The 20,769-nt window shown below is 57.0% G+C and overlaps 1 protein-coding gene across 3 annotated transcripts in view; it reads left to right on the top strand.

The window, feature by feature from the left end:
* Window positions 1-9,293: 9,293 nt before the first annotated feature.
* ATP2A3 (ATPase sarcoplasmic/endoplasmic reticulum Ca2+ transporting 3) overlaps window positions 9,294-20,769 on the top strand; it is a 33,358-nt gene continuing 21,882 nt past the window's right edge. For all 3 annotated transcript variants that reach the window (XM_068978493.1, XM_068978492.1, XM_068978494.1), the window contains exons 1-3: window positions 9,294-9,411; window positions 19,502-19,519; window positions 19,770-19,852. In XM_068978493.1, the coding sequence (XP_068834594.1) occupies window positions 9,294-9,411; window positions 19,502-19,519; window positions 19,770-19,852 (219 nt within the window). The remainder of the gene's footprint in view (window positions 9,412-19,501; window positions 19,520-19,769; window positions 19,853-20,769) is intronic.

The raw sequence follows: 20,769 nt of genomic DNA, 5'->3' as shown, positions 1-20,769 counted from the left end.
GGCCAGCTTCCTGGTCAGGTCACAGACAGTTTGATCAAAACTGGGGGACTGTCCTGGGGAACAGAGGGTAGAACCAGGCTGGGTCCTTGGAAGTGGACACGAGAAAAAGATGGGCCCTGAGCATCTACAGCCCGGTAGACCCCTGCTGGCCACTGTACATACACCAGCTCGTGCCGCACTCAGAAAGCCTGTGGGATGAGAACTGCAATGTTACCCATTCAACAGCTGAGAAAACTGGGGCTCACAGAGGTGAAGTCACTTGTCCTAGGTAACACAGCAGAGCTAAGATTAAAAACTAAAACCTGTGGGCTTCTCGGGTGGGGTTCTTTCCCCAGTCAAGAGTGACTGCTATTGCAGGGACCTTGAAGAGGATGCTGACAGCATGTTGGCCCCTTCCCAGAGCTATCACCAGGCTGTATAACTCAGCGGTCATGAGCAGGGGCTTTGAGTCAGAACCAGGTTAGGAAACTAGCCCTGCACTGCCTAGGAACCCAGCACAAGCAGAATAGCACAGTGGTTAGAAGCCTGGGCTCTGAGACCAGACGGCCTGGGTTCAAAGCTCTGCTCTCCTAGGTACCGAGTATGTGGCCCTTACCTCACTGTGCAGCTCTGTGACACTAGGAGGTAAGAACCTGCTCTAAAGTGTAAGGAAGGGGTAGAAGAAGCTGATGCTAAAGATTAAATAATCCACTCAGCCCTGTGGCTGGCTTTACTTCATACCCTCAGAGCAGATGGTGCTGTGAGGTGCCCAAGGCAGATCCCACACCCGGGTCCCATCCTTCCCTCCACCCCAGCAGCTGGTTGTGAATGACCCACCCAGGAGGGCCAGGGCTTATTTGAGTATGCAAAAAAGGTGGGTGTGACTCCAGGGAATTAAAGGCAAATGGAACCCAACTTGCAAATTGGGCATTTTCCATGGAGTGCGGTTGTGGGGGCCTGGGCTGGCTCTTCTGTAAGTCATGGCCTTCTGTAAGTCATGGCCTCAGGGAGGGAGTCCGGAGAAGTAGAGGACGTGCCAAGGTCACCCACAGGGCCAGCGGTGGGGCAGGGAGCCGCGCCTGTGCGTCTGTCCGGAGGCTGGCCACGGCCCAGGCGTCAGGTGTCTTGGGCAGCATTCCCGGTCGGCCGCACTGAGGATCTGGGTGTCTTTGCCAACTTCCCTGAACTCTCTGGGCTCCTGGGCCCCACCTGGGGACCTGGAAGGGACCCAGACTGCGGGGGCTGACCTGGCAAGAGGCAGTGCTTGGGCTCTGGGCCATGGTGACAGGATATCCCCAGGGAGCTGGGCTGGCCGCCACGCAGGGAACACCGGGGTGGAGACCTGGCACCGCCAAAGAGAGGCCCAAGAGAGCACCGAGGAGGGCAAGTCAGGACAGCTGGGCCCCGAGGGGGCAGAGAGCAGCCCGGGGTGACCGACTGTAGGGTGAGGGGCCCACAAACTGAGACTTGAGCTTTTCCTCTGCCTGCAGCCTGGGAGCCAAGGGCAGACCTGGGGCTCCTGCCACTCTGTCCTGATTTCGCTCCTGGCTGGGCCACATGAACAAGTTCTGATCACAGAGCCTGTGAACTCCAGACACTGTTCTGTTCTACCCGCATTGCACAGAAACCCTGGGTCCAGAGGGGAGGGTGCTTTTTCAGACCACCATGGCCTGGGTTGAGCCTGGAAGGACCCAGCCTTTCTTGAGGACTTGACCAGCCCCACTAGTCCAGCCTCAGGCCTGTGGGTAGCCTCTGGGCAAGGCTGAATCAGTAGCCCCTGCTCTCAGCACACAAGAGGCAGGGAGGGTGGTTCTCCAGGTTGAGCGGCTGACCAAGACAAGCCTTGCCCTCAGGCACCCCCAGGCCAAAGGCCCTTCTTCATACCAGGGAGCGAGTCCCAGGTCTCAAATTCCTTTCCAAGCTGTGCCTCCGTCTTAGAAGCCTAGTCAGGTGTAACTATTTACAAGGCAAATACGAGTTTTGTGTTTTATCATCTTACAACCCACTACCAGCTGATGCTCCATAGGCAGACTGGTCAGGCATGGCCTGGAAACTGGAATGAAGCCTCCGGCCTGCCATGCAGGACTTCTTACCTCACAGGTTAAGATGCTGTTAGGCATAGCCCAAGACTAGTTGAGTCAATATGTGCTTGTTCCAGACATTGTAGCAGCAAAAGTAACACAGAGCTAGGAGGGAACCCAACCTGCTGTGTAACCGCTAGCAAATTTCAGCCTCTCTCTGGGCCTTAAATCCCCTTCCATATAATGGGAGTGCTGACTCTCATGTATCCATAGTGAGAATGTCACAGCTCCTGGATGTGATTATACTCACTCAGTCTTTCACTTTCCAGTATTTGTGCCCCATTTCCTTTTCTTCTCTTACACCACTGGCTAAAAACTTGTTCACTCAACCAGTGTCTTCAAGAGTCTAGTAAGTGCCAGACCAGGTGCCAGGCACTGAGATTATCTCAATGATGAGTATACAATGAAGAGTATAAACACAGTTTCAGCCTCGGGAGATTCCCAGCCTGGAGGTCTTTATAATGACCTTCAAGCACTGTACCTCCCTGCAAGGACCTTGTAATGATTCGGATGCAGCTCCTTCCTGTTCTGGAGGGATGCCCCACCTGGATGCTGCAGACGAAAATACAGGCAAACAGGGAGGAGCACACAGATACTGGACCACCCAGGAAGCACAAGTCACTAGCTCCTGGGGGGGGGTCAAGGAGGACTTCTTGGAGAAGGCAGCGTTTGAGCCTGGCTTTAAAGAGTGAGGAGGATTTAGACAGGTAAAGATAAGAAGAACTAGTTTCCTACTATAGGTAGCAGCACGAGCAGAGGCAGGCAGGGAGAAGACAGGTCAAGGTGACGGAAGTCTAAGGTGCTGAGGAGTTGATGTTAAGTGGGGAGACCATGGGGAGCCATGCAAGGTACTTGAGCAGGAGCGCAGCTGCATGGCTGTGCAGGAAGAGGAATCTAGTAGCAGCAGCAAGAGGAGGCAGGCTGGGAAGAAGCAGGCGCACCCTCACGTGCTATGGTCCCCTCCCCCTCCTGAGGTCCAGAGGGTGTCTCTGTCCACCATCGGGAGGGAGATGACAACTTCCTCTCCTCAGCCTGGCTGGGGAGATAAGGGGGCAAAGACAGGAAGTTGCCTCAAGAAGCTGAGTCGTGAGCAGCCCAACCCAAGGCCCCAGCCCCTACGCTGTGCAGGGCGGTCCCAGAGAGGTAGATGCAGGAAAAGGAGGCCAGGCTCCTCAGGCCAAAATACAACGGCCTAGGTGTCCAGCGTGGCAGACCCCTGGGTGCCCGTTCTGTCCCACTGTTGACAAAGCCCCCCACCCCAGGTCCCTGAAGGCCAGGTGTGGCCCCTTCCCAGGAAGAGGCTTCAGACTTTTCCTGCCTTAACTTGGTCATTCAAACACCCTCTCTGACACCTGTGGGAACTGAGGTGAGTCTGGGCTCACGGGGGCACAGGGTGGACAGCGAACGCCCAGGTGCTGGGAGCCTGATGGGATCATGCAGGGCTGAGAGTCTTATTGACCTCAGGGATGCCCCGTGGCTTCCTGGCCTTAAGGTCTAATAGGAATGAGCCCCAGAGGACTGCAGGCTGTTCCCAGCAGAGGGACAGAGTGAGCAAAAGATCCAGAGACAAGACACTTCTTACTGGGTACAGGGAACTAGCTGTGGCCCCAGGGGGACAACATGCGCGGCTAGAAGTGATGGTGAGTTGGGGCTGAGGAAGCTGGACACCCCTGAGGGGCAGGGCCGAGGGGAGGGGACAGGGTGGGGTGCCTGTCCCAGGGCACAGGAGGGGCTGGAGGTGCAGGGTGGAAGGGTGGTTCCAGGTCAGGTGGGGCCCTGGGCCCAGGAGGACTAAGGGTGTGGAGGGGGAGGGGATCCGGAAGTTGCACAGGGGTCCCCAAGCCCCAAAGACCAAAATAACAGAACTTGGGGTTAGGGAAGGGAGCCGACAAGAGGGTCTCCCACTCTGTACAGCTGGGGGTCAGTCTTCCTGGCCCACCTGCAAGGGGTCTGTCCAAGTGGGCGGAATGGGGCTGAGACAGTGGACCTGAAATCCATGCTCAGCAGCAGCATCTTAGGGAGCCTGGGACACCTGCCCACTGGACCCTGGTAACCCCGGAAGAGGAAGTGAGGTTCCCAGGTCTTTAGGGCTGTTTGCATTCAAGTCAAACCCATTTACAAACCAAAGTGGGGCAGCTACAGGGCAACCTCAGCCCCTCTGTCTTCTCTAAAGACCACTGCCCCTGCCCTAGCCGCTCCACTGCTGGCACTAATGTGCCAGACAGGAGGACTCAGGCCCCGAGATGGGCACGCACCTCCAAGGCCTTGTGGCCAAGTCAGCTTTGCATGGCATTTCCTTGGGCTTCTCTGGTGGCTCAGATGGTAAAGAACCTGCCTGCAATGCAGGAGACCTGAGTGTGATCCCTGATCAGGAAGATCCCCTGCAGGAGGAAATGGCAGCCCATTCCACTATTCTTGCCTGGAGAATTCCATGGACAGAGGAGCCTGGAGGGCTACAGTCCCAGAGTCAGACGCTTTCACTTTTTCCCTTGGCCTGAAACACCTTTCCCTCCCCTGTTCCTTCAGATTTCAGCAGAAGCGTGCCTTCCCCCGGGAGACCTCCTCTGATCTCCCTGTCCTCCCCACCATATCTTCAAGGCATCCCTGGAACCCACCGCATGTCTGTGTGTGGTTATTTGGGATGAATGACTTGCTCCCTTCTCCAGGTGAACTCAGGGGAACAGGGACCCTCTCCCCAGGGTCTGGCACCATTCCTGGTGCATGCTGGATCCTTGATAAATATTTGGGAAGGACGGAAGGGAAGAAGAAAAAAAAAAAGAAGGGAGGGAGGGAGAGAATGAGAGTGAGGAGGAGAAGCTGGGACAACGACAGGATGGGAATCCAGTCCTCCTGTCTCCAACCCTCCCAAGCTCTGGCCTGGCACCTGTCCCCTGAACTAGAGCTCGAGACCCTCCCAGCTTCGAAGTGGAGCCCCCATTGACCAGGCTGTCCCATGCTCACTCCTAGGCCTCTGAGGAGCTCTTCCCAGCTCAGCAGCTGAACGCAGCTAAGGAAAGCCATCCGCACAGGAGGAACAAGACTCACAGCCTGGGAGTTTCAGCCAAAGCTCCAATTCCATGGCTCACGTGCCTGCTTGAGTCCCATCCTCTGCCTGGGCCTGTTTCCCCTTGTACACAATGGTGAGATAAGCCTTCAGAGCCTCCTTCAGAGCCAGAAGCATGCAGGGAAGAGCAGGAATACCCAAGGGTGGTGCAGCCAAGGAACTGAGTTTCCAAAGCGGGGAAACACTTTAGGGAATGGAGCTGGAGAGCACGCGAGGCCAGAGAACAGCCTGCACAAAGGGCTAAAGCTAGAATGTGAAAGACCGGTTTGCAGAGTTGTGGGGAGACCGGTCTGATGGGATATGTGTGGGAGCCAGATGGGAAAGAAAAGGCTGTGGCTTCTGAGTTGAAGGGTCTGGGTTTTATCCTGCTAGTCATGGGTCATGGGAAGCAAAGGAAGGTTCTTGAGCAGAGGGATGAAGTCAAGAAATCACCAGCTCAGGCAGGTAATCCTGATAAACAGAAGTGTGGAGGTAGGGAGGCCGGGGAGGAGGCTGTTGCAAGGCTTGAGAGAGAAAGTGGGGCCTTCTCTGAGCAGGGGCAGAGACAGATGAAGCGTGGCAGGGAGAGGGAAGCTGCCGGAGAAAGCCCACTCCGTTTCACCTGCAGGCCCGCAGGACCCTCACACTCCTGCAGCCCCAGATGCACTCCTAGCCTCCTCCCCGCAGCCGCTCCTCCCCGACCTCAGGGCTAAACCTCTCCCCCACCAGGAGCTGGCTGTCATTCCTTACTTTCTCTCATCCCAGAATCTAATCCACAACCAGGTCCCTTCCATCGCAGCCCACTCTGACTTTCGGTCTGACTTTTGACTTTTGGAGGTGGAAGTGTCAGTCGCTCAGTCGTGTCTGACTCTTTTCGACCCCATGGACTGTAGCCCGCCAGGCTCCTCTGTCCGGGCAAGAATCCTGAAGTGAGTTGCCATTCTCTTCTCCAGGAGATCTTCCCAACCCAGGGATCGAACCCATGTCTCCAGCATGGCAGGCAGATTTGCTACCGCTGAGCCACCTGGGAAGCCCATACCTCCTCCTTTTTCTTCGGAACATATGGGGGGTCCTTTCAGCCTGTGTTCTCCCCTTTAGTCCTGCCGTCTTAACAGCTTCTGGGAGGGACACTATTCTTAAAGGCAAATGTGACCTGGAACCCCCCACTGCTTAAAAAGTCAGGCCATTAAATGATCCATCAAGGTTCTCAGCATCCTAGCCCTGCCTCTCTGATCTACTCTCCTGATCCTCCTCCTGCGCTCCTTATGATCCCTCCAGGCAGAGGGACTGAGCCAGTCTCTAGCATAAGACTGAGGTTTCCCACCTTCTACGTAGGGTGTTTTTTTCTGTCTGCAACAGCCTCTTCCTGTGGCCAGACCCAGCGGCAAAGGCTTACCTTTCCCCCACGCTCCGCCCTCCCCTGCTTCAGATGAGCTTGGCAGGCATGCCTCCTGCCACAGAGCTGGTAAGCTCTGCCCTCTTCTGTCCTGCGGGGGATTCAGACAGCACTCGGACTGCGTGCCAGGCTTGGAGCTCTCAGCACCTGGCAGCTGGGAGGTGGGGAGGACAGACCAGCCCTTTGGACAGTGTACCTGTGCCCATGTCCCCCTGGCCACCAGCTGGTTGTCTAGGTGAAAACAGAGGGTATAATGGGGCACACAGCAACTGGGCAAGAAGCTGAGGTGTGAGATGACTGTGTGTGAGTCTGTGGCAGATTCTGTGGAGGGGTACCCAGAAGTTGTCATGGGGGCAGCGGAGTGGGTGGGCATGCTGACAGGTGTGTGAACCTGCCAGCTGCTGGCCTCGCCTGGGGTGGATTCAGAGGCAGGGTTGGGTGGGGTGGGCTGGAGAAAGGGAACATGGGCCAGGCTGCCAGAGCAAACAGACAAGCCTTCTGGCGCTTCCTTCCAGCAAACACCAACTGACAGCTGAGGGCGGGGTGGAGTGGGAGAGGCTTCGTGTTAAGGTCCCTGGAGTTGACAAAGGGGAGTCAGACCCTAGGATGTGTAAGTGGGGGAAGGGAGGGATTTCCAGCTGCTTTTGTGACCAGGGCTTCATGTCCCTGGGAGAGAGGTCTCTAGTGAAGGGCTCTCTGTCCCCACGGAGCCCTGGCTAACATTTTCCCCGACAACTCAGAGATACAGGTAGGGCTGTCTCTGTGGACCACAGAGGTGGAGGAAGAAAGGGAGAAACACAGGGAATATCAGACTTGGGATGTAAAATGTCAAGCTGTGGGACTTTCCTGGCAGTCCAGGGGCTAAGATTCTATGCTCCCAACGTAGAGGAGTTCCATCACTGGTTGAGGAACTAGATCCCATAGGCTGAAACAAAGAATTCAAATGTTGCAACTAAAGATCCCATGAGCCACAACTAAGACGCAGCGCAGCCAAAAAAGTAAATTAAAATATTACAAATAAATAAATAAAATGTCAGGCTGCAAGGAGCCACAGCCAGAAAACCAGCATCGCCGTACCTTAATGGCAGCAGGCTGAGCCCCAGTGGATGCCCCTGGAGACAGTCTGGGTGACCTGTCAAAAGCAGCCAAGGGCTGGACCTTGCTGCCAGCTAGTCCTCACTGATTGTCTCTATATTCGAGGAGGCGAGGCAAAGGGGAGAGAGAGGGAGCAAAGGGGAGAGAGAGGAGGAAGACCGTGGCCCCTTTCTGGGAAAAAGAGATCAGGAACAGGGGGGACACTGAGTAGGTGGCAGCAACAGGGGGGTTGGGCGGGCTGGAAGCTGGGGATTGTGTGTTCGGGAAAGCGTGGACAGCTGGAGCAGCCCGGAAGGGTTTCCGGCTGCAGAGACAGGTAGGGTCTGGAGTCTGAACAACCGACCAAGTGGGCTCAGTCCTGAAATCTCTGACCTTGCACGGCCAAGGTGGATCCCAGAGATCTGGGCAGCACAGGCCAGCATGGTGGGGGTATGTGGTGGTGATGATGGGGGGCTGTGGTGGTGGTGGGAGCTGGGTCTCTCAAGCTGGACGGGTGGGAGCAGATTGCTCTCTTCTGCTCCTCCTTTTGGCGCTGTGAGGGGATTTCTGCCTTCCTACCCCACCCCACCCCCACCCCGTTTCCTTTCCTGACCTACAGCCCCTCCTCCTGGTACCCCTGGACAGACTGGAGCTCAGGGAGCACTGGAATGGGGGTTCCCCAGACCCTCCCCTGCCCTGGGCCAGAGTCACTCTCCCTAGGGGTCTTGGTCAGAGGCCTGCACCCCCCACACCGTCAGACTTCTGGAGGGAGGCCTCCGGCAGTTACATTTCCTACTGGGGTGAGAGTGTGAGTCAAAGGAAACAAGACTGGTTTACTTTATCCTGGGTCATTGTTAGAGGTTCAGGTTGTCTGAGAAATAAGCTCATCGCTGGACTTTAGAACAACAATAAAACAAGCATGAGCATCAGAAGTCTGAGTAAGCTCTGGGAGTTGGTGAAGCCGGGCAGGGAAGCCGGGCGTGCTGCAGTCCATGGGGTCGCAGAGTCGGGCACGACTGAGCGACTGAACTGAACTGAACTGCAACATCAAAAGAAGAAAACATTTGTCAGCTCCGGAGGAGACTTGCTTATTCATAGGCTTTCAGGTTTCCTCTGGACCCACGGTCACACTTGGCAGAGTTCGAGCAAGGGAGTAGGAAACTCCTCTATGGACGTCTCCCATGTTGCAACCCCCCAGGATCTAAGAGGGCTCAAGAGAAGGCAGCTCAGAGACCGCTCAGCTCAGCAGCCCTCCCCAGTTCGCTGCCCTGTGCCCCACCCCCACCCCCACCCCCACCCCCACCCCGTGGAGTTCTGTGGCCAGCGGCCGAGGCCCTTCCGGACCTCGAGCCCTCGGCTCCCCCAAGCTCTGAGCGTTCCGCGTGGGCGGCCTCAGTTCCCCCTTCTGCAGAATGGGCGGGTGGCCCAGCCTCCGCGCCCCGGGGCGCTGCGGGGGCGGGGCGGAGGGCTCCGAGGGCGGCCGGAAGGGGTGTGAGTGCGGGGGCGGGCCCCGCGCCGCCCCGCCCCCGGGAGGGCGCCCGGGGCGCAGCATCCTGGCGGGGGCCCCTGTCGCCGCCGCCACTGCCGTCGGGGAAGGTCCCAGCGCGGTCATGGCCTCGCGCGGCGCCCGTCGGGGTCCGAGTCCCCCGCGCCCTGCGCAGTAGCCCCTCGGAGAGGCGGCCCCCACTGTGCCGACGGCGCAGACGTCCGGGCGGGCGGCATGGAGGAGGCTCACCTGCTCCCGGCCGCCGACGTGCTGCGCCGCTTCTCGGTGACGGCCGAGCGCGGCCTGAGCGCGGAGCAGGTGACAGGCGCGCGGGAGCGCTACGGCCCTAACGGTGAGAGCGCGGGCCAGGCGGGGGCAGCGGGGACCTCGCGCGCCGCGGTCTCAGCCCTCCCCACAGCCCACCCCGGCAAGGCGGCCGCGGAGCGGTCCTCGCCCCTCCCAGCCATCGGCCCCCGCGGGCGGGCGGGCAGGAAGCCAGGGCTCCGGAAACCTCTGCAGACGCTTTTGGGGCTCCCGGCGGGGCCGCGCTGCACCTTCGCCGGGGAAGGAGGTGCAGGTTCCGGGTTCGGAGACCGGACGCCTGGCTCCCCCACCCCGATCTCCCTCCGGGCCCAGGGACCTGTGCGGCCCTTCCGGGCTTCCCACCCCCATCCCGGTCGCGGTCCACTCCCGCAGGTCCTCGCCCAACCCCCACCGCCGCTCCGCGCTGAGTCCCCGCGCCGCTGCAGCCCGCTGGAGTCCGGCAGGTGCGCACAGAGGTCAGCTGGAGGGGGACCAGCCGGAGACCCTGAGGTCCCGCCTCCCAACTCACCCCGAGGGTCTCCCTCGAGGGCTCAATAAAACGCCCGGAAGGTGCAGCTTGTCAGCTGGCAGCTTCGGTGCCCCCACCCTCATCCCCAGGTCTTCCTCTTTCTGCCACCCCGGACGGATGTGGCTGGCGGGAGTCGATGGTGGGGGCTTTGAACTGCTGAGGCGGGAGACCCACCTCCCTGCAGGGTGGCAGGTTCAAGGCCTCGCACTGGGAGTTGCCTGGGGAGGCCTTTCCTTCCTGGGTGACCTGGAGCCACGCCTGCCCCATCTCTGGTCTCAGAGGCAGCCTTGGGCGCTGTTGCTGTTTGGGAGGGAAAGGTGTCATCCTTTCTCCTGTTCAGTGGCGTGTGGGATTCTTCCCCGGCCCAGAGGCACTGGCCAGTGCCTGTACTGTTCAGACGTGGCCCTGGGAAGGCAGAAGATGCAGAGGTTACCCCCTCACCCCCGGTCACTTCCAATCAGCATTTTGCCCTCTTCGTCCACCCCTAGGGCTCGGAGTCCCTAGGGCTCCGGAGAGAAATGTCATCTCCATTCCCAGGGTGCAGCCTGGACCCATGTCTTTTCAGATCTTGGGGACTCACCCTGGCAGGGCTCCCCGCCAGCCAGAGGGGAGGTTCTCTGGCCCGTGTGTCTCACTGCCCAGGACTGGCTTGAAAATTGCAAAGAGCTGTCAGAAAGGGAGCTTTGGGTTTTGTATTGGTTTATGACAACCACCTCTTATATAAATATTATCTTCCTGGAGCAGAAGTCCTTTTTCAAAAAAATTAGCTGCTATATTTAGTTGAGCTGTGGGAGGAACTAGGGAGATAAATATTATTTAGTATCCCCCATTAGTGACTTGGCAGGCAGGGTGTCCTTGCCGGAGGAGTGCAGGGCAAGCCCGGCCGATCCCCCAGCTCATGGGTGGCGGTGGGGGTCAGGGCAGCAGAGCTGGGGTTCCACCGCCTCCTCTGTGTGGCCCGCTTGGAAGTCCTCATTCGCAAAGGAAGCTGGAGCCCAGCCCTTCTCCAGAACTATACAGAGGTTGCCCTACCTCATCCTGGCCAACGCCCTCTCCTTTCTGGCCCTTTCTGGCCCCCATATCTCCCTGAAGGGGGAAGCTGACTGAGAACGAGGGAGCCTTTAGTTCTTCCCCATGTTGTCTGGTTTAGGTGAGAGGATTTTAGGGTGCCCTGGCTGGTGATGGATAAGGATATCGGTGTAGAGTGTAGGTTCAGAGAGGTGGATATGAGTTTTGGGGAGGGCGGTAGGAAAAGTTGGGGAGCGGCTATTCTTGGGCTCCTCCGGTTCCTCTGTGGTTTGATGGTAGTAAAAATAAAAGCTAATGTTCACTGAATATTTACTATGTGCCAGGCACTGGTCTTGGCACTTTTCACCCCTTGTCTTCTTTTCTTCCTAAAAACAACTGCTGTTATCCCCATTTTACAGAGGGAGTAACTGAGGCACCAGGAGGTTAGACAGCTTACCTAAGGTCACCCAGTAAACGGAGCTAATCCTGGGTACCTGCCCCTCTCTGGGTCTCACTTTTCCTGTCTGTTCAAGGGGGTCACAGTTTCTGCAGACTCTGGGACCCTGGAGTGTGAGCCTGTGCTAGGAGCTGGCTCAGCTCAACAGGAGCTAGTGGAACCTTCTGCCCTCCACCCCCTGCCTCCCTGCTCCCCCGCAGCTCTCCCCCCCTGCCCCCCCTCCCCCCTCCCTCCCTGCCCCGGCCCTGGCTCCTCCGAGAGGGCTTTTTCCTCAGGAAGCATTCCAGGGCTCTGGAAGTCCTGAGGTGAGGAGAAGGGAGCCAGTTGCCCCTTCCTGCCTCAGGCTCTCCTCCCCGCCCAGCCCCTGCCTGGGGAGGAGGCCTGGGCGCCCCACACGGCCTATGGAGTGAGGCTGTCAGGCTTTCAGGCCCTAGCTCTGCCCCTTCATAGCTGTGCAATCCTGGACCAACTGGTTGCCTCTCTGTGCCTCTGTTTGCTCATTGTCAGTGAGGTTGTGATAGGACCTGTGCCATAAAGTTATCTGTGTTTGCCTACACTGAGCCCTCCCTTATTGTGGCAGGAGAGGAGCCTGGTGTGGCTCTGGGCCAGAAGCTGGCGGCAGGGGTGGGGGGACACCCCAGGGACTAGTGTCCCCCCCATCCCAGGAGTCTCTGCACCTGCAAAGTCGTTAGTGCTAGAAACCACCAGGAAGTCATTTGCTTAAGTCCTAAAATTCACAAGTTCTGCTGCAGAGGAGGGGGCGGGGTCCTTCTCCCCGCCCTCTGAGCAGAGAGGGGGAGGGCGTCAGTCAGTGAGTGTGCCTGGAGTTGTCCCCCCATCTGTCTGCACCCCGGCATGTAGCCATGCCCTCTGAGGCCCCAACAGGGCAGTAAGTGGGAGGCTCCTGGCCTCTTGTGAGCCCGCACTTTCTCGGCAGGTCCCAGAGGTGCCCAGGGCGGGGTGTGTGGGGGGGATTTCTACAGACTTTCAACTGATTTTGTTTTGTTCTGTTTGTTTTTGACCATGGCTTGTGGCATCTTAATTCCCTGACCAAGGATTGAACCCAGGCCCTGGGCAGTGAGAGTGTGGAGTTCTAACCACTGGACCGCCAGGGAATTCCCTCAACTTGCTTTTTGAATAAAAATGGGCACCCAGCACCACATGCAAAAAGTCCCTAAGGTGTAGGGTGAATGATCCCCAGCCCTGTCCCCACAGACGCCTCCCGGCAGCCCTAGTGTCTCCTTCTCAAGATATCCAGTGCGCACACACCTCTGGGTTTGTGACCGATGGTCTTTTTTACGTGAAAGGGAGTGAATTTTGAGGGCCTTTTGCGCCTCCTCTCCTTGTGACAGTCACTCTTGTGGATGGCTCCACGTGGAGCATCTTGGGCTTTCTAGTGGCTTTGCAGAGTTTCTTCACATGGCCATCCCAGAGTTTCTTCCCTCCGGCTTCTCATGGATTTGGGGTTTGTGCGAAGCCTTTCTTATCACACATGTAAGGTGTATCCTTGTCCTCATGTCATTTCACACACTGTGAAAATCACCAAAGGACAGATTCCTAGAAGTGGAAGGAAGTGTGTATTTTCAGTGTTGACAGCTATCGCTACCCTGTTCTTCAAAAAGTCGCACCAGTTGGCCTACCTGTTTCCCCACCACCTCGCCAACACGGTACCTTATCAGATGCCAATCTGATAGAAGGTGGCCTCTCACAGTCTTCCTTTCCATTTTTCTGTTTGCAAATCCTATTGGGCATTTTATTGTATATATTTAGGAGCCCTTGGCTCTCCTTATGTCCATGGATGGGCTGCCTGTCACTCCTGCTGGACATGAGCCTTGGCAGGAGACAGGACTGGGTTGAGCCATCACCCCCCAAAGTGCCTTTACCCCAGAGCCCAGGGATGTAGGGGTCGAGGTCCCAGGAGGTCTCTGCGGGGAAGGGGCAGTGTTTAAGGGGCCTGGGAGAGGGGCTGTGACGGGGGCAGGCGCCTGGCTTCCTGGGCCTCAGTCTGCCCATCTGTGCAGTGGGTGCTGGAGCTCCAGGGCCACGTGGGAGGGATGGTCTTGATTTAGATTCCTGCCGGTGCTGACTTGGCTGTGACCTTATCTCCTGCCCTCAGCTGAGGCAACCACTTCCTGGACCCTGTTGTTGTCTGTAGGGCGGAGACACAGCTCTGAGATCCCCTGTAGGGGCTTCACAGGTGCGAAGAGCCTTCAGGCTCACCCTAGTTCTCACACCTTTGTTGGGCAGCCTTGGCACCCCACCCCCTGCCCCTCTCCACCAGCCCTGCCCCTGTAGAACCCCAAGCCTGCGTACCAGCAGTTCTCTGAGGCATGGCCGGATCTGCCCACAGCACCTCATGTACACAGTTGCCTTGCCAACACTTCGCCTCTGGGGCCTGGTCAGCCAGGTAGGACTGACCACTCCAGGTGGGGCCTGGAGACCAGGGACAGGCCAGGCACGTGGGGCGGGGTCTGCCCAGCCAAGGCCTCTCCCTGACTTTTCAAATGAGAGTTTAATTGCTCTGCAAATTTACCTTTGAGGAAGACCTTGGTGAGCACTCGCCTCACGCCTCACCCGGCTGGAACCTGGCTGAAACCAACATTTAAAAGCCGAAATACCAGTTTCCAATGAAGGAAGGAGTCAAGGGGGGAATTAAGGGAGCAGGTGGTGAGTGGAGCCTGGGGGCAGTCTTGGCCTTGCACCTCCCTCCTCCTGGGCTCTGGGTTGTGGCCCCAGGGCTGAACCGTGGGGCAAGTGAATAAACAATTCTGGAGGCTCTGGGTGGACCTAGGGATGACTCAGCCCCTGCCCGCCGTAGAGGTACACGGATGCTGGAGCAGGAGGCAACACTGACGACCAGCGAGAGAAGGACTCTTCCAGGAAGCCCTCCTGGAAGTTCCGATGAGATGGGGAGGTACCCTGCACAGAAGGGACTGTGAAAGCAAAATCTTGGAGTGGGGCAAAACCAGGGGCAACCATGAGGCATCTTGCTTGGCGGGTGAAGGGAGGGCCGGCCATCTAAGATATGAGAGTGATTCTGGACAGGTGAGTCCAGGAAGGTCTTGAAGGTTGGTCTTTATCTTGTAGGCCCATGGAAGGTCGGTGAGCAGGGTAGGGTCATTCATTCATTCTGTTTTATTGAGTGCCTACTGTGTGCCAGGTGCTGTCCCAGGTGCTAGGGACATGGGAACTTCTGTTCGCTGTTGTCATGGGTAAGGTCTACTGAACATTCACCATGCACTGGGCTTCATGCACGTTACACAACCTCATGAGGTGGTTGCTGTTATTATCCTCATTTTCCAGATGGGGAAACTGAGGCACATCCAGCCTTAAAGTGACTTGCCCATGGTCACAAAACTCCTGAGATAATAGGATTTGAACTCCAGTCCTTGGACCAGACTCTCTGCTCTAAGCTGCAGTTTCTTTGATCACATCCCAGGACCCTACAGGCCAGCCCTGCATCGGGTATCTGTGGACAGGGGCTGATTCAGTCTGGCAACAGTTACCCAGAGCAGTGTTTGGTCAGGAGAGGCCACCATGTGAACGATTCAGGCAATATTGGAGGGAGTCATATGCCCCCAGATTTGCCCAGCGGGGGTCTGGGAGGGGCGGCACCTCTTGTTTCTGTCTTGGCCCATTAGCTTGGTGGATGGCATCAACAGATGGGGCATTCTTCTTGGAAGGGCCAGCCAACAATGGCTCCCAGCCCAACAGTCAGGACATGGGAGATTATGATCCTTCAGGTGATCTTGACTGGGGGAGGCTCAGGGACCACTGAGGTGGGAAGGCAGGACAGTCTAGGAGTGAGTGCAAGAGGCCCAGAGCACCGGTTTGAGAGCCAAACTGCCCGAGCTCAAAACCTTACCCTGCCACTTCCCAGCTGTGTGACCTTGAACTAGGTAGGCGCTCAACCTTTCTGCACTTCTACTCTGAAAAATGGGAATAATAATCATATCCTCTTTCCTGGCTTGTCTGAGAATCACGAGAGTAGTGCACACAAGGAGGTGATTATCCTGCCTGCGGAGCACCTCCTCATGTGTTAGGCGCACAACACGCCACCGTTCATCTCCGGAGATGAAGTAGGCATGTGGCATGCTGCTTGGTATAAGAGTGTTCAGTCGTTCAGTCGTGTCCGATTCTTTGTGGCCCCATGGACTGTAGCCCACCAGACTCCTCTGCCCATGGAATTTCCCAGGCAGGAATACTGGAGTGGGGTGCCATTTCCTTCTTTAGGGGATCTTCCCGACCCAGAGATCGAACCCACAGCTGTTGCCTCCCGGGCATTAGCAGGTGGATTCTTTATCACTAGCGCCACCTGGGAAGTTCTTTGGTATATAGTAGGTGCTTAATATGGAGAAGGCAATGGTAACTCACTCCAGTACTCTTGCCTGGCAAATCCCATGGACGGAGGAGCCTGGTAGGCTGCAGTCCATGGGGTCACTAGGAGTCAGACACGACTGAGTGACTTCACTTTCATTTTTCACTTTCATGTGTTGGAGAAGGAAATGGCAACCCATTCCAGTGTTCTTGCCTGGAGAATCCCAGGGACGGGGGAGCCTGGTGGGCTACCGTCTGTGGGGTCGCACAGAGTCAGACACGACTGAAGTGACAGCAGCAGCAGCAGCAGCAGCAGGTGCTTAATATGGAGAAGGCACTGGAACCCCACTCCAGTACTCTTGCCTGGCAAATCCCATGGACGGGGGAGCCTGGTAGGCTGCAGTCCACGGGGTCACTAGGAGTCGGACACGACTGAGCGACTTAACTTTCACTTTTCACTTTCATGTGTTGGAGAAGGAAATGGCAACCCATTCCAGTGTTCTTGCCTGGAGGGTCCCAGGGACTGGGGAGCCTGGTGGGCTGCCATCTGTGGGGTCGCACAGAGTCAGACATGACTGAAGTGACTTAGCAGCAGCAGCAACAGGAGCTTAATAACTGTGACTCAGTAATGATGATAATGCTCATTCACACAGCAGCCCTGCAGGGTGGGGGTTGTCCTCCATCTTCCAAATGAGGCCCAGGCCCCCCCAGAGAGCCAGCTGCTCAGGCAGGACTGGAAGCACTTGCATTCCAGGAGCAGGGACGGGCCCTCCTGCATGGATGGGCGGGGCATCTGCAGTGACCTCGTGGCTTATTGAGCCTGCCCTAGGAGCAGGGGTGGGAGTGGAAGGGATGCCTTGCTGTACCCTGGTAGAGGCCAGGTCTGGCGAGAAGAGGGCATTGGTCAAGATCAGCCGGGTTATCCTGCATTACAACCCCCTGATTTCAGTGGCTTGAAACAATTCAGGTCATCTCTTGCTCACACTGTACGTACACACCTCCATGAAGCTCCGTGTCTCCTGACTCTGTGACTCAGGTTCACAAAGCAGATACCGTCACACAGGTCCTGGTTGCTATCGCAGAGGGTCAGAGAGCTCCAGAGTGTGCTGTCCAGTGGGGCAGCCGCCAACCTTGTGTGGCTGTTTGAGTTTCAATGAATGAAAATCAATTTAACATATACCTACTGGCACTTTCCTGGCGGTCCAGTGGCTTAAGACTTGGCTGCCAACGCAGGGGGCCCAAGTTTGATCCCTCGTCAAGGAACTGGATTCCACATGCCTCAGTGAAGATGGAAGATCCCACATGCTGCAACCAAGATCTGGCACAGCCAAATAATTAAATATTTTAAAATAATAATAAATAAAATGTAGCTACTTAGTCACACTAGCTACATTCCCAGTGCTCAGTAGCTCCATGTGGCTGGTGGCTACCGTATCAGACAGCATGGCTATAGGACTCTTCCATCACCGCAGGAAGTTCCACTGGACAGTGCCATTCTCCAACAGTTCTACATTCCAGCCCAAACTAACACACATCCTTCTTTTTGCAACTTGCACAGGAAGATGGGACGTACAGTCCTATTGTGTGTCCACAAGTGGGAGAGAATGAGAAGCCCCGGGGGAATAGCATGATAACGACCACCAAGAGTGGACCTTGGATCGGGCTGTGGGTCAGCAGAAGGGGACAGTCAGGTGGAAGGGGAGAAGGAGGAGACCCGGTGAGACCAGCATGTGGAGGGAGTTTGCAATGGGGACTGGGGACTGGAGCTGGTGGTTGCTTCGCAGGTGGCTCAGATGGTACAGCATCTACCTGCAATGTGGGAGACCCAGGTTCGATCCCTGGGTCGGGAAGATCCACCTGGAGAAGGAAATGGCAACCCACTCCAGTACTCTTGCCTGGAAAATTCCATGGATGGAGGAACCTGGTAGGCTATAGTGCATGGAGTCACAAAGAGTTGGACACGACTGAGCAACTTCACTCACTAGAGCTGGTATGTTCTGGAACAAGTTTCCCAACCCCAGGCCTCGCCCCTATCCAGAAAAAATGCCATGAGGAATATTGTGGCCTCGCGGCTACACATCAGCAGAGGGAGGGGCTAGGTAGACAGAGGGAGGGATTCGGGTGAGACCTACAGATAAACCCTTCCTTAGGTCAGGAATCCTGAAGACACCTGCAGAGGTTGAGGGGTTGAAGAAACTCCTGGGTTGAGCATGGCAGAAGCAGGCTGACGTGTGCTCTGAGGCTGGGGCATGGCTGAGATGACCTCTAAAGGACCCTGCTCCATTGGAGAATTGGCCCAGAAACCAGGGCTGGCCCTCCCTCCAGCCTTTCCTGTTCACTTTAGCTAAATAGATCAGAAGGAAAAAGTCTGTTTGATTTTAATCTCAACGCAGGACACTGGAGATTACATTTTCCACGGAAAATGTCAGCTGTTGCCTAAAATAGGACTTTGGAGAAAAATGCTAGAAAGTGTATTTTTAGGTTATATGTTTTCCTCCTGGATTCCTGAAGCCCAGTGGGCTGCTCAGTACTCCCCATGGTACAGCTGCCTGGTGCAGACCCCAGACCTTCCAAACAGGTGGTCAGGGTAGGGGTGCCCGTGAGCAAAAATGCTGGCTGGTGCTTGAGCTGCAAGCAGGTGGGCAGAGGCAAGGACCCATGTCAGCGAGGAGGAGGGAGGAAGAGCCAGCCTGGGGTGGGGCCTTGGGTTCTGCATTGCTAACAAGCTCCCGGGTGACCCCGCTGTTGCTGGCCCAGGGATTGTCCTGGGCACAGCACAGGAGAAGAGACAAGGGTCAGTTAGGCTCGGTCTGAGAGTCCCCTCAGACAGCCCTGGGCAGATCCTGAGATCGGCAGAAGGAGGGAGAAGCCCTTCCAGGGCCCCTTTCCACAGACCCACAAACACCCCGGCTTGCTGTGTGACCTTGTTCAAGCCACGCATCCACTTTGGACCTCAGTTCTTGAACCTGCAAGACGGGGTCGGCATCCCTACCTACCTCCCCTTTAGGCTGCTGGGAAGATTCCCAGACTTAGCTACTGGGGCAGCCAAGTCCACCTGTAACGTGGGTGCTTCAGGACCTGAAGGAGGTGAAAGCGGAGGCTGTAAAGGCACAGCAGGTCCTTGTGGTGTTTGGAGACATGGTTCTTCAAAATGTTCTGTGGGTCTGGGCCTCGGCAGGCTGGCTGGGTCCTCTCTCAGCCTGCTGGAGCGGGGCGCCTGGGAGGGGACAAGCTGACATTCAGCCTCCAGGAACTGAAGCCCGGGGCGCTGCCTGCTGAGGTCGTGCCCAGGGAGCCCCAGGTGGGGTGGGCAGTGCTTCGGGCCTTGTCCCCAAGGTCCTGTGTCAGAGGTGGCCTGAGCCAGTTATCTCAATTAGAATGAGATATTGTGGGTAGGGGGACCCCGTGGGTAGGGGGACATTGAATGGGACCGGGTGGGCATCTGAGAAAGGGCAGTGCAGGGAGCCCTGAGAACTACCGACTCCCTGTGTGACCTCAGGGTTTCCATCTCCTCCAGATCTCAGTTTCCCCTCTGTGCAACGGAGGTGGAACTGGCCTGGAGGGTCTGGAGGGCCCTGGCTTGGTTTTTGTCCCAGGGTGAGTCAGGTCACAGCAGGCCATCCTCCACTAGAGTCAGGTGGGGGAGGGATGTGAAAGTATCCGGGCACAAACCACGTGTTCTGTGACCTCAGAGACCTGGGGGGAATGTGTCCTGCCCATCGTGGGGGTTCTGATGCGCACCGTAGGGAGGGGACTGCTCAGACTCTGCTCGGTAACCCAGTCATTTCTTGTCTCCTCATGGCTCCTGTGGCTGCCTGGATCCTGCAGAACTCCCGACCGAGGAAGGTGAGGCTGGGGCCAGGGCAGCCTGCAAGGGCACCAGATGACACCCTGGGCCAGTCACCGTCAGGCGGTGTCCTCCCCTCCCAGGCGGTGGGGCCTGGCTGAGCCTCCAGTGTTGCCCATCTGTGCCTCTCAGGGCCTCGGGTTCTTCACCTTCAAATGGGAGGGAGGGAGTGGGCCACCGCAGCTCCGCATAGACGCGATCGGTCAGTCGGTCAGGAGCCCAGCCCTCATGCAGCACTCCCGTTCCCAGGGAAGTCCCTGTGGGAGCTCGTGCTGGAACAGTTCGAGGACCTCCTGGTTCGAATCCTGCTGCTGGCCGCCCTGGTCTCTTTCGTAAGTAGCCCTTTCCCACGGCATCAGGCAGCCTGGGCCGGGGAGCGGGTCCAGGCAGTGCTCAGGGGCCCAGGCTCTGAGCCACAGGGCTGTCCTCTCAGCTGTGGGCATCCCTGGGCCCCTCTCCACCCCCTTTGTTGTTCAGTCTCTCAGTCGTGTCTGACTCTTCGAGACCCGATGAACTGCAGCATGCCAGGCTTCACTGTCCTTCGATAATATCTCCCAGTTTGCTCAAATTCATGTCCATTGAGTTGGTGACGCCATCCAACCATCTCATCCTCTGTCACCCCGTTCTCCTCCTGCCCTCAATCTTTCCCAGCATCAGAGTCTTTTCCAATGAGTCGGCTCTTCGCATCAGGTGGCCAAAATATTGGAGGTTGTGAATAGTAGCTGAAGCTGCTTCAGCTTCAGCTTCCAGTGAATATTCAGGGTTGATTCCCTTTAGGATTGACTGGTTTGATCTCCTTGCAGTCCAAGGGACTCTCAAGTCTTCTGTAGCACCACAGTTTGAAAGCATCAATTCTTCGCCCACCCCATGCACTTGCCCAAACCCTTGCAGCCCCCACAGTGAACTCCCGGCTCTCATCTGTCCCCTCCAGCCCCTCTTCCACCCTGATTTTCAGTGAGCTTACAAAAGCACATCTGACCCCACCCCTCCCTGCCTTAGTGCAGGGTTTCTCAGCATCAGCACCGTTGGCTTCTTGGACCAGACGATTCTCTGAGGCAGGGACCGTCCTGTGTACTGTGGAGTGTTCAGCAGCATCCCTGGCCTCTGCCCACCAGATGCCATTAGCACCCCATGGTTGTGACAGTCAAGTCTACGGATATTGCTGAATGTCCCTGGGGGGCGAATCCCCGGGTTGAGAGCGCATGCAGTACCTTCCATGGCTCCTCAGAGAGACTTCAGACCTCAGCCT

Source organism: Capricornis sumatraensis, chromosome 8 (genome assembly GCF_032405125.1).
Source record: "Capricornis sumatraensis isolate serow.1 chromosome 8, serow.2, whole genome shotgun sequence".
Classification (NCBI taxonomy): Eukaryota; Metazoa; Chordata; class Mammalia; order Artiodactyla; family Bovidae; genus Capricornis; species Capricornis sumatraensis.
This window is presented reverse-complemented; position numbering and strand designations above follow the sequence as displayed.